The 13,989-nt window shown below is 37.5% G+C and overlaps 2 protein-coding genes and 1 long non-coding RNA gene across 15 annotated transcripts in view; all 3 read right to left on the reverse strand.

Annotated features, from left to right (window-relative positions):
* Positions 1–1,529, reverse strand: part of LOC309511419 (uncharacterized protein) — a 120,630-nt gene extending 119,101 nt beyond the window's left edge. Inside the window, exons 1-2 of the mRNA XM_082186671.1 lie at positions 1,432–1,529; positions 892–947 (exon numbers count right to left, since the gene is read on the reverse strand). Coding sequence (XP_082042797.1) covers positions 892–947; positions 1,432–1,433 — 58 coding nt within the window. The 5' untranslated portion in view covers positions 1,434–1,529. The remainder of the gene's footprint in view (positions 1–891; positions 948–1,431) is intronic.
* Positions 1–13,989, reverse strand: part of LOC309511318 (NACHT, LRR and PYD domains-containing protein 3-like) — a 249,257-nt gene that overhangs the window by 161,597 nt on the left and 73,671 nt on the right. The window lies entirely within an intron of this gene.
* On the reverse strand, positions 11,491–12,603 carry LOC309511432. Its single transcript, XR_014210613.1, has 3 exons — positions 12,492–12,603; positions 12,009–12,320; positions 11,491–11,730 (listed from the first exon to the last, which is right to left on the reverse strand). It is a non-coding gene; the product is annotated as an uncharacterized lncRNA (long non-coding RNA).

Consider the following 13,989-nt stretch of genomic DNA (forward strand, 5'->3'; position numbering starts at 1 on the left):
ACACCCATTACTCTTTAAGAGAATAGGGACAACCTTTTTAGACCATGCGCTGGGAGTGCCGACCATTTTTCTTGTCTTTAGACTAGCAAAAGTGGATTCGGACATGACCTAAGTAAACTTGCGCCCTGCGCTTTAGACCATGAGCTTAGATCGTTAAAATAGGGCCCTCTATGTCATATGTAACATCACCATTATATTAAATCTTTATTGGAACTTTATTCGTCTTTGTCTTCATCTGCCTGCCTACACATTCGTGTCACAGCTGGTTTAAGCCTATTTTGCCATTATGCTCCTCAACTCGACACGACACCTCAGGTTATTCATTGTCTCTGTAATAAATGTATGTTAATTTGGATTAAGTGCCTGCTACATAAAAATAAAATGCTCTATCTCAAAAACTACTGACAAATGTGATCTGGTTGGTTGCACAAATTAAGTCTAAACAGAACTTGCAGTTAGGAGGTTTACATTGAAACACAAAAATTTAAGTATTTCCTGCAAGTATTTTTATTTTTATTTTTTAAGAAAAGGACAGCAACTGTGTATAATGAGGACAATAACATTATGACCATGCAGGGGGCAAGAATATTTTCAAAGTGACTTACAGCAAAACTTGGATTAACTGAGCTGTAAAGAGCCTGAAATTAGCAGTGGCACATTTTAACATTTCAAATGTTTATGACAATGGCACAAGCTGTAGCAGACGTACAAGTTGCTGTGAATTCCTGAACAATGTTTATAGACAAACTGATAAACCAGCGATGTCATGGTGTGTGATGTAACATATGGTGGAAATTTTTCATTATCAATCCACAAATGTGAACAAGAGTCACTTGGCTGAGTGATGCAGCGAAATAATTCACTAGATAAAAAACTGTGTATTATACTGACCGCTATTATTGACGAAGGACAGCAGCAGAAGCAGCAGCAGATTCAGCCACCTGAACCTGATGAGAAAACAGAAGAGCTGGTTTATGTGTCAGATACAGACACACATTCATACAGGGGGAAAATACTATATAACTGATCACAATACACAATTCAAAAACAATTTCAATTTTATTTAAAGATTTAACATAAAAGAAAAAAAAGTCCAATAAGAAGCATCAAACTTTTTTTTAAATCAATGATTTCAGTGTAACAAAGGCCCAATGGACACACACAGTTTATGAAATTTTTTTTCTTCTACCAACCAATTCTCTCATCAGAGTTATTCATGTAAATCAATCTAAATAATTATATTAATAACCCCACTAATGTAAATCATAATCAGCGTCAGCATAATTACAGTAATGGAGACATTCAGCATAAACTTGTCGACTCATTTCCTCATCACTAACAGGTTTAGTTTCCACAAACAGAAACAACTATCGGTATAAGAACACAAACACACAAAAGGCTGGATTTATATTTTAAAGCATGAATACTTACATTCTAAAAGTCCTGTAGGTCTTTTGTTCAGGTGTCAAAACTTTGTTAATTACATGTTTAGAAAGAAGTAAGTAAAAGACTAAATCGAAAGCATTTGCTGCTATACCTGTTTAGTACATCCCACCGAGAAGGTGGAGTCTGACTGATCATTATTTTCCTCTACTAGTTATTCTTTCAAAGCAGATTAAGCTGAAGATTAACATACAGTAATATTATTGTATATGATCAGTGACTGACATAATTTGGTGAATTATTTATTTAATCAAGCATTTCAATTCAATGTTTGTCTTTAACACAATTACTTTCGATTTGAACACCTATTTCCCTGATATGATCATGTGATATAGGCGGTGAAATCTGATCTCAGGTCAAAGGTTAGATCTGATTGAGTCACATGACCAGGGCCGGCGGAAGAGCTGCGCTCCAGACACTAGAGGGCGCCGCACCATGACGAGCACGAGCGATTCAAACTTGTGAAGAACTACATGCGATCGACAATACATTTACATGCAACCACATAACCCATGAAGCCTTCATGTAAACACCTTAATCGATCCAAATGAAATTTCGAAAGGATTGAAAGGGGCCATTCACGGATATGCACCTGCCTCGCGACCTTACACAATATGTAAGATGTTTTTTTTTTAAACCAAATGCAGCGCGTAACCCCTGTAGCCAGCAGGAGCCAGAACTGTACGCACAATAGGTTAATATTCACCATTAACCAACCGCTTTTCACCTGCCTTACAGCTACTAGACACTTCGACTGATGCACAGGATCAAATAGGTAGGCACCCCGCGTTTGCTTCTACTCTTATTTAGCCTACCTATTTGCCACATAATTGTGTGTGTGTGTGTGTGGTACTGCTGTGTGTGTGAGGTGTGTACTTGAAGGTTGGCACTGTAATGGTGATTTAAAGGTCACTTGTGTATAGAGTGTGGACCAGAATGTCTACTATATTGTTTAAAAATAAAAAATATTTCTGTATCATCTCACTCTTTTGACTCTTCGCAGAATATCAATAAAATCAAAGCATGTTTTCATTCTCCTAATTTTTGGATCAAATGTCTTCTCTCATATTTCATATTTTCTGAAAATATTATAACATGTAGGCTACTAGCCTACTGTCTCTACTGCCTGAACTTGAAGTTCCCATGAGATTTTGTTTAGGCGTAATACCAGAAATAGCCACCGGGTGACATACATTCCATTGAATTTAATTGTATGCATTCTGCCGTAACAAATTAATAAATTTCTGTCCAAATATCACTTCTGTCACAAAATATCGAACCTTGAGACTCAGACCTTTCTGACAATATGTGTTTTGTCAAGATTAGAAAAGGTTTTGATCATAAATTATGAAACATGATTACGCCCAAAAGGGGAGGAGCCTGATAAAATAATTTAGAGTACCGTTTCTATGGTAATGCAACGTCCAATTTCAAAACGGTTTTCACAGGATGATTTCTGAGTTTGTAAGCTTTCAAATGATACCTAATTTATGATAACTACTAAAATATGTTATGTAATAAAAAAGGCGATAAAAATGATATTGTACAAGATAATATATATATTATACAAATGTAGGATATATTTGGATAGGATAGTATTATTTTATCATTTTTAATTGACAAATACTAAATTATATGTTTTATTATAAACTTTTAGCATGAAAACCAAAGTTTCAATTATGAAAAGTGTGTACGTCGACTTTTTGTGACAAACGGCAGAACTCCTGTTATGATGTAGATTTTTTTAGGTGCGCTCCTGTCATTAATTCATCTATTACTGTTCCTACATAATTTGTAACAAAAACAGTGCTAAAATATCTATTTAGGAGTCTTAGACCTTTCCTATGGAAGGCATTTTCTGCCAAATTTAAATAAATAAATTGAATGATTAAAATGAAAATTAAAACCAGATTAACGATTTCATTACAGAAAAATGTTAACAAAATATGTGACAAAATTGAGAATGAAGGTTTCTTCAAGCATCTTGGAGACGTTCCCGCAGTTCTTCTGGCTTTAGTCTGTCTCAGTTTCTTCATGTAATCACAGACGGACTCGATGATGGTGAGATCAGATCTTACCGGCTGTTGTCAGACTCCTTGGGCATACACAAATCTCACTGGATTATTACAATTAATGGCAAAAAGAATGTTTGGAAATGTGAACTGATATTTCCTACTGACACACTACAGCAAAAGACAGAAAGCAAAGACTTTTGCACAGTACTGTATATTTACATCAAATTATGTATGTATGTATATTATGGTGTATATAGGGTATATATTTACCCTTACAGGGATTTTAAAGTTCACTTTAAAATGAAAATTCTGACATCATAAACTCATCCTCATGTTGTTTCAAACCTGTATGAATTTCTTTCTTCTGCTGAACACAAAGGAAGATATTTAGAAGAATGTCAGTAACCAGGCAGTTTCTGGGTCCCATTGACTTCCATAGTAGGAAAAAAATATACTTTGAAACAACATGAGGGTGAGTGTGATGACCGAATTTTCATTTTCAAAGTGAACTACTCCTTTAAGTTGTTCCAAACCTGAATGAGTTTCTTTCTTCTGTTGAACACAAAATAAAATATTTTGAAGATTGTTTATAGCTGGACAGTTGACGGCACACTGACTTTCAAATTAGGGAAAATAATCAGAAAATTCAACTGAAAATAAATACTGGTTTAGAAAATATTACGATTTCCAAAATGTTCAGCAATGCCACGTGCTCTAATATAGATGTTATTACATTTTTGTATTTTGCATGGATTGCATGGACAACATAGTTCTGTTCCAATAAATAAAAAAATCACAGAGAGAGAGAGAGAGAGAGAGAGCACTTCTGTTGAATGCTCTTGATTGCTGATCGTTCACTCAGCACGTGTTATTTTGATTAAAACTAAATCGTATATGTAAGTAAAACATGAACTGTTACCTTATTTATGTTTAACGAGTGGTTGCCTACATTATTACAGGACATTTGCAGGTCAAGAAGTTACATGAACTTCAAACATCCAAAGCGCGCGCCCCGAAAACCATCGCCTCAGACAGCGCGCGATACTGAATGGAAGTCTTTCACGTCTTGCGCTTGAATGGATGAATTCACTTTTCAGTGTTGGCGAGTATCCTAGTAAACAAAGTCTGTTATATCTCAAGTGAACGTAGACAGAATAATTCAAATGGGGTCCGTGCGTTCGGTCTTAAAGGTGCAGCAGTTTAATAAATCTGCTGCTGTGTTTTAATGTTAATCAAACAAAGGACAAATAAATTACTCACTGCTCTTGACTAAACAGGCTACCTTTTTTAAACTTTACAAAAAGATCCATCTATATTTAATTTATACAGTAATGAATATGCAGTGCATTAAATATATATTTGATGAACAAATTATGTTTAAAATTAATAAACAACTAATATGATTGATATTCTTTTGGTTTCTCTACCATTACATTTAAAAATTACAAATGCATGAATTAAAAAATTTATTTAAAATTTAAAATACAGGTATCGGTTACGGTATCGGCGAGTACCAAAAATAAAAGTATCGGATTCGGATTCAGTCTGGAAAAAGTGGTATCGGTGCATCCCTATTATTTAGTAATTTAACATTATTTTATTTACTTTACTTTTTACATTACTTTATTTTCAACACAAAAATGAAGTGCTCTGCTCTGCCTCAGAACAGCTGTATTCTGCGTTTTTTGTGCTGGCTGCCGAATAGTGTGATAAACTCATCCATGTCCAGGGACTTGGCTCTCCGTGACTCTACACTGACAGGGTTCCCACTCTTTTCTTGAAATGATTTTCCAGGACTTTTCCAGGACATTTTCAAGACTTTTTCAGCTGCTACAGTGCGAGTCAAGTTATCACAACTAAGGCTGGGCGATATACCGATATTATCATATCAAGATATATTTTGAAACAGATGTGATATTGTACCTATACCATTATATCTGTATCATAGTTGTGCCAAGATTGTTGTCTTTCACAATGCCACCTGCATTCCTCTACTTGCAAGGCCACACTACTAAAACAGAAGTTATTCTCTACTTTAGTTCATACACTGCTATTTTACTTGCTGATATCAGTTTAAAGTCCAAACTCTCACAGTCAAGCTGTATTCGCAATCAGTCACTAACGTTAGAAAATATTAACTGTTATAGTTAATATTAATATTAAATTAATTGCATCTGCTCGCACCAAGGCACATTACGCATCTGGTATACATAATGGCATAAACTGATGAGTTATGTGTTTTTGACTCTAAATTATTTTGATTTATCAAATCTTTGTAACCGTTTTTGTCAATTATATTGCTGAAATGGATAGACCTTTTGTAAAGCTAAATGTGTTTAAATGCAAAATCAATTTAGCCTACTGGTGTATGAAATGGATCTGAAGTAAAATATTCTGACAAACTAGGGTAAAATACCGGTATATATCATATATCCCAAGCTTTGGAGAATTGCTATTTTCTACAATTGTACCTTATATTTTGTACATTTAACCAGATTGCTTAAATGTTTATTCATCTCAATCTTTCTCTCTTGCACTTTCTCCTCAAAATATTTACTGTTCAATAAATCACCAAAACAATTTCCTTTACTTTATCTGTTTACTGTTTACTTACAGTTGACTTAGTGCATCTGACACCTGCATTCTTCAAGTAAAAATGAAAATTACTGCAAAAATAAATAAAAAAATATAAATATCAAACTCAAATCCTATCCTGCAGTGCAAAAAGGTCAATATAAAACAAAGCAATGTCATTTCAATTAAAATGTTCCTCTAAAATAAATCTGTTATTGTAGCTTCTTGACGCTCTCCTGCAGGTCTTCCAGTGTTTTTGCTAGGGCTTGCAGCTCTTCCTTTTTCTCGGCCACACTTTTGCGATAAGCATTGGATTTGGACAGTAATGTGAAGTCCTGTTTTTTTTCTGCTTTCATTGCCATTTCGTCTGCCTCTTTCTGCATCATCTCACTGCTTTTCATTATTCTTCTCTGTTTTGCTTTGACATTTTCTATGTCTTGGTGAAGCTCCTTTCTTTTCTTCTCATTTGCAGTTTGTTCTTTATTCTTTTTTTCATCCTCAAGGTATTGCATATACCTCATTCTTGCTCCTTTGCAGTGTTGGATTAGGTCTTTTGGCAGGGCTTCATCAACTGCACGCTCAGCCATTGCATCCTGGACCAGGCGCAATGCTATCAGACTCCTCTCCTTCAAGTTTTCCACTAGCATGTCCTTGTTCATGGAGTACCCTCGCTCCACTGCTGCTTGTCCATGAGACAGAGTTAGGAGACATTTCATCATGTCCCACAGTGCTGCATACTCTGCTCTGCCACTGATAAATCTCCCCAAAAATTCTTCAAGCCTGCAACTGTATGAAAAATCTTGGAATTCTGCCTTGAGGTTTGCACTTGCATGCACTGAGAATATTTTATACTGAGCAAGAATTTTGTCGCACTCTGAGGCAGTGCACCATCCTGCATTGAGGATAACCTGTAGGAGTTTCTCAAACATTGCTATTGCATGCTCAGTCTCTGTCACCATGATCACAGGGTCGAGGGAGCTCATGTGCCGCACTGCTGGGTACATAAGAGGACTTCTCTCCATAATTTTTTTGCAGGTCACAGCAAGGAAGGAGACACATTCCTTCTTGAAAACCTGTATGTTCACTGGATTTTCCTGGAGCTTTTTAGATGCTTTCTCCAAAGCTTGTTTTGTGGCAAATCCAGTGTCCAATTGTTTGAGTGGCACATGGATTGACTTGTTTTGGACATCAAGTTTCAGCAGCTGGACAGGTGTTTTCATCTTCTCCAATTCTTCTCTCTTAATAAAGCATGACAGCAAGCATCTCAGGATGGACTCAAGCTCTTTTGCAAGGAAAGGCACCATTGGTGCATCTGTCTGGAATTTCTCCAAAAAAGACTTCAGCTGTCTAGCAACAAATGCAAAAAACTGGAGCTTAGCCTGAAAGAGAGGGTCAGCTGTGGCCCCTTTTACTGTACAGTAGGATGCAGATGATGGTACTTTGCTTTTCGGGAGTTTCTGGTGGCTGCTGATGTACTGTTGCACAGCTGGCCACACTTCCACTGCCCGCTCTGCGAATGCCAAGTCTTCAACCCATCGATGGGCACAGAACTTTAGAGGAAATGTTGTTGTTTTGGTCACCTCAATGAAGTCAGCTCGTCTTGCTGGGGAGTCATGGAACATCTGCCAAAGTGCTCTGAGCACATCTCCCACCTTCCAACCTGTTTCTCTCTCTCCATCTTGAAAACTTCCATGAAGAACATGCAAACCACAACTTCCCAAATTTATCATCTTTGGTGCATCTGGGTCCTCTTGGCTTTTGTCCTCTTGGAATATCCTCAGGAGCTTCCAGTTGACAGCAGGGCCATCCATTGAAATCTGTAACAGCTTATTGGGATTAAGTGGTGACAGGGCTCTCTTGATCCTTTCCAGAAGTTTCTCTGCTTGAGTGTGTCCCAAAAACTCTGAATCAAAATAATGCACCACAACCTTCCCTTCACGTTCACTCCAGTGCCTCACTACAACATCCAACTGTTCTGTCTGTGTCACTTTATTCAGGCATTCATCAAAAGAAACTACATAGCATGGTGCTTTTCTTATATCATTGATCCGTTGCTCTTTGAAATAAGGACCCAAGCCAAAACATATAAGGTAAGCTGCTTTTGTTGCGCCACATGAAAACTTCTTGGCAATCTCACTGTCTGGGAACATCTGACCAAAAATGGCTGAGATATCAGAGCTGGAGTTGAATGAGTAGTGTGACATCACCATCTTAATTACCCAGCGAATCTCTGCTTCTAACACAGCTTGGCTCGAAAAGAATGCTAAGCTGCCCTGTGTTTCTGAGCTTGTTCTCTGTCCACTTGTACTAGGCAATTGTAATGCTGTACTTTCATTACTGGCACTTTCCTCATGTACACTGGCTGTTGGTAGCTCTCTGTTTGTTGGACAGCTACTTCCCTCTCCTGTGTCTGTTGAAGTCTTCCTCATGAAATCTGTCATTTTTCTTTCACTGTTTAACTGTCCAGAAACCTTGACATGGCCTTGTGCCCGTGCATGACTCCTGAGTGCTGAGACTCCCATGTTACCAATATCAAAAGACTTCCTTGCAATATGCCCTATGCACATCTCCAGACACTTCTCCTAGCCAGTCCCTGAACTGGGGGTTTTCCTTCCACTCAGTTTTGAATTTGCACTGTCTTCCTGACATCATCACTAACTCCTGCCTATAAAGGACAACAACACAAATTTGAAAGTCTAATACTGCTTATATTGACTGTTTACTCAATAAATTAGGCCTACTTTTCATACCTTAGCTTTTTCATATCTTTCATATTCTATGTATTATACTTACTGTACTCAACACATTACTGCTTATTTCACATAGTTAGATGCTAAACTGCATTTTGTTGTTCCAGTATTGGTCATTTAAGGTTAGCCCAGTCATCCGGAAACAAGATTCAGGGTAGATGACTAGACTAATATCTCTCGCTAGCACAACAATCATACTGAACCTGAAAAATATTTATTTCTAACTCTCAGAGATAAGTAGTACTTATTCTTTGCTAGCTACCTTTTAGTCTGGCTTTTATGTAGCATTACTATGATAAATTTATGGTTACCACTTAAAATCATTTTATTTATTAATTCAGCCATGTTGAATTCAATTAATTTACGTTAACAACTGTGTTCAAATGAAACATGCAAGTCTTCAGTTCTAAGGCCGTACCGAAAATCTAAGGGCACACATGTTCTATAGCCTACAGAATTCACACCCTATACAAATACCACAGCTGTACAATTTTCACACCCTATACTAAATTTACCCTATACAGCCTACTCATCTGGATTGAAGCAGCAAACATTCAGTGTAAAAGTAAAAAAAAATGACATAACATTATTTAATATTTGAATCACAGCTTATAGTGTTTTGACATCGACAACCACAACCAAAAAGTGCATTTTACCTCAAACTTGCGACTAGTTAACTTTCTAAAGAAGGCGCAATCGCTTCTCGGGTCGACAGTAACACACTGACAAAATTATATTCATAATTTAAAATATTTTGATACCCCTTTTTAATGTGTGATTGTGTAAAGGTGTTCACGAGATAGAGATACCAACCTTTCGCGAACTTGCTTTTAATGTCGAACGAACACTCGTTCTCATGGAGACGCGGTGTGCACGGAGGGGAGGGGCTATGTGTGTGTGTGTGTGTGTGTGTGCGCTTGGGAACCCTGCACTGAGCTCTCCCAGGCCGCTCATCAGACATGTACATACCGTAAACACCGACGACCGTAATCCCAGCCACCAGAACCAGCAGAGCTCCACACACACACACACACACAATAACCCAGATCTCTACAGCTGGAAGGAGGGAGGAGGGAAGAGAACAGTTTTTCTTCTTAAATGTTTTTATTTTTATTGTATTAAACTCACTGCTTAAAGATTGTGTAAATCTCTCAATGCCTCCTGTTTTACTTACTATGTTGTTCATCAGTTTTGTCATCATATGTATCCAGTGTTTCCGTTGAGTCAGTACCAGATTCTGTAGAGGAGAATCAGCATCAATTTTCTGTTCAAATCCTGATTTAAAAAAATAAGCTCAAAGGGGCGGAAAATTTCCGGTAAATTTCCATGGGAAGTTAAGCTGGGGAATTTTGGAAATATTCATTACCACGGCAACCGCTTGCAAGTAAAACATGCAAAAGTAACTGTACACATAAGAGATGGATAGATACATTATTTAAGGTTATTTTCTATTCGTTAGAATATTGATATATGAACTTGTTGTCAAGTAAGCCCCGTTGCGAGCAAGAGCAAAGGCTTTCTAAACTTTCAGTGTTCTGCACTGCTCTAGTTGACTTCTGCGCCTTCCCCCCCGAAAATATCACGTTAATTTTGAAAACGTAATTCCTTTTGTGGATCCTCTTGGTCTTTCTTCATGTTTCTTTGACAAATATCAGTGTCTCAGTATCACGCATGCTGCACGTGAGTTAACCACGCCTACTTATTTACATGTTGCGGTATACACGGAATAAAAAAATCTGTTACGGTTGACATTTTCTTCCGCGGTAACGATATATACCGTCATACCGCCCAGCCCTACTTATGTGGTAAATAAAGTTATGCTAGCTTATTTAGCATCTAACTTATCAGCTTGCTATCTACTAGATGAATACATTTGTATGTGATATTTGCAATTTAAACATTTAATAAATATATTTCCCCATAATATCATCAAAACTTACTTCACTTTGTTTAGTCCACAGGCTCAAATGTGTGCCTTCAATAGTCTTGTGCTTTGGGCTTCTGTACGTGTGATGGAGGCATGCACAGTGCCAGTAGGGGGTGTGGTCTCAGTAGTGCACAGTGCCAGTAGGGGGTGTGGTCTCAGTAGTGCACAGTGCCAGTAGGGGGTGTGGTCTCAATAGTGCACAGTGCCAGTAGGGGGTGTGGTCTCAGTAGTGCACAGTGCCAGTAGGGGGTGTGGTCTCAATAGTGCACAGTGCCAGTAGGGGGTGTGGTCTCAATAGTGCACAGTGCCAGTAGGGGGTGTGGTCTCAGTAGTGCACAGTGCCAGTTGGGGGTGTGGTCTCAGTAGTGCACAGTGCCAGTAGGGGGTGTGGTCTCAGTAGTGCACAGTGCCAGTAGGGGGTGTGGTCTCAGTAGTGCACAGTGCCAGTAGGGGGTGTGGTCTCAATAGCCATGCAGTAAGCAGTGTGCTATGTGCATGTGATTGAGGAATGGCATGGATATTCAAGTGTATTTTAATGGCATCTGTTTGTTTTAGTCAAGATTATGCTAAAATATACTTTCCTCAACTATATTTAAGTTCCCTATGAAGAGCCAACCTTCAAATTTAAAAATTCCCAGTTTTTCCCCGTTTATTCCCATAAATTCCTGTTAATTCCCTTAAATTCCCATTAATTCCCATGGAAAGTTTCCATCTTTGAAAATTCCCAGAATTTTGCAACCCTACTCCTCATCCACTGATCTTCTCTCACCTGTGACTGAGACTGAGACTGTGATCAAGGTTTCTCCTTCATGATCCAGAACTCTGTATGTTCCCTTGTAAGTGGCTTTAAACTCTTTAATGATCAGAGTCATGTCTCTGTCGATCAGTGGATCAGCCAAGCGATCTTTCCTCCACACCTCTGTCCAGCCTGAGCTTCTTCTGTTCTGATACTCCACTTTACCAGCGATGGTCAACACAACATCCAACTTCAGATCCTCTCCTTCCTGCACAGAGATCTCATCTGAGGAGGAACACAGACATTATTGATTATTATAATGTGTCAATCAGTCAAGGCCATAATAACACATTTAGGATTAAAGGAACCAAATGTAATAATTTAAAAACCAGCCACTGAAAATCCTACAATGGAATCATCTAATCTGAATATTGGATAATTGTTTATTTGTTACATTTAATGTTTTTGCTGATCACAGGCCAAACACAATAGTTATTAAACTGTTAACATTTTCAGGAAATCATGAAAGCACACGCTGATGGTTTGATCAGTTTTGACTTTACCATGAATATGAAGATAATATTCCCTGGTCTGTGGCTTCAGCTCTTCCTGATCATCACTGTAATAGACTATTAAAGTGTATTTCCCAGCATCACTGAAGATGAGATCCTCGATGATGATGTCACATGATCCTTCTTTAAACACTCGTTTATCTGCACTCTTACATTCTTCATTCTCACAAGCAAAGATGTTTCTTGACCATTTGTTAAATTCAACAAGAGAAATGTCTCTGTCCTCAGATTCACACGACAGGGTGACGTTTTCTCCTGTTTTCCCCGTCACAGATATATGATTGTTTCCTTCAGCTGGGGATTCTGCAAACACAGACAGAATAAAATTAATTCAATACAAAGAATCAATAGGCCTACTGAAAAACACATTTACTCTTTCTCTATATTCTCCGCAATCAATTGTATAGAGAAGTAGTCATGGTGTGTGATGATGTAATATAGCCTACTGAATTTATGAACAAAAATGATACTGACCACAATATATGATAAAGCAAAACAGCAGGAGATTCAAGCATCTGAACCTGAAGAGAAACAGAAGAGCTGGTTTATGTCACAGATTCAGGCTAATAAATCACAAACACATTTATACAGGGATAAAACGCTTTCCTGAGCGGTAAAATATTACTAAACATTGACTGATTTAGTCTGAACATTTAAGTCAAGTCAAGTCAAGTCAAGTCAAGTCAAGTTTATTTGTATAGCGCTTTTCACAATACAGATTGTATCAAAGCAGCTTCACAGTATTAAATTTAAATAATACAACAAAGTTTGTTTCAAGAGGAATTTATTGATTGATAAAATTAAATTAAATATCCCCAAAATATCATTTAACAAATGTCGATCTTACATGATAAAAATGACAAATAAGAAACATCAAACTATCTGAATCTTTAGATCTCAAAGAAACAACAGGCTTTAGAAATTTGGTGATAATCTAATAATAGTATTAATAACCCCAATAATAAAAACCATCATCATAATTGCGTCTGCATCAATATGCTATAATAACATATACTACATAAATATACACGGGTGGAACCGGAGACATGACTGCACTGTTTTGACTGCTTTATTCGGCACAGCAGCAACACCACGGGGCTGCCCTCTAGTGCGTCTTGAGATCACGGGTGTGGCCAATCAGTGCCAGAGTTTAATTGCCAACAACAAAAAAAAATCTCTCTAATTTTATTTAAATATAGCCAAAATAGCTCCTTGTCGCGAAACATTTACGACAAAATCCCATTGGCAACACTGCGCGACACACAGGCTGCAGTAACGCGCCATGACCACCAGATGGACATGTCATGATTTCTATTCTTTGCTGAAGAAAATCAGGAACTGATTTAATTTAGCTTAATTCTCGCAATAACTAGGCATATAATCATAATACAGTCAATCAGGAAACATGTGAAACCATGTTTTGTTGTTCTAAACGCATGAAGGACATCATTGAACATAGTTATGAAAGAGTTTTAGCATTGGTAATGATCAGGTTTCCTGCCAGAAAATGCACAAACATGTATTATTATTATTTCTTAGTTTTAATGCTGTTTATTTGATCAGAACTCTCAACAATACATTTAACTTTGAAGCCATTTTATTTAATCAAGGTTTATGTGCTATTATGACATTTAAATTGTATCCTAAACTCAGCTTATATTATATATTGCAGTTCAGAATGATGTTTTCTCCAATCTGAACTCTTAACCGATCAGAAGATCCTCGTACTTACAAATCTGGAGAGACATTGATAAAAACCCATCCGTTTTAACTTGATAGCTATTTGAGGTTGATATGTTAATTTCATGAATGTTTGAAATAGAATTTATATACCTGTATGCAGGGACGGACTGGGGCTAAAAAACAGCCCTGGACTTTCTCCCAAATAGGCCCATCATCCGGCCATTCGCCCCTAGCTGTGTGCGACAGACACTATAGCCAGGATGTCCTGATACTATATGCCACAATACTG

Source organism: Leuciscus leuciscus (genome assembly GCF_965113295.1).
Source record: "Leuciscus leuciscus genome assembly, chromosome: 12".
Lineage (NCBI taxonomy): Eukaryota > Metazoa > Chordata > Actinopteri > Cypriniformes > Leuciscidae > Leuciscus > Leuciscus leuciscus.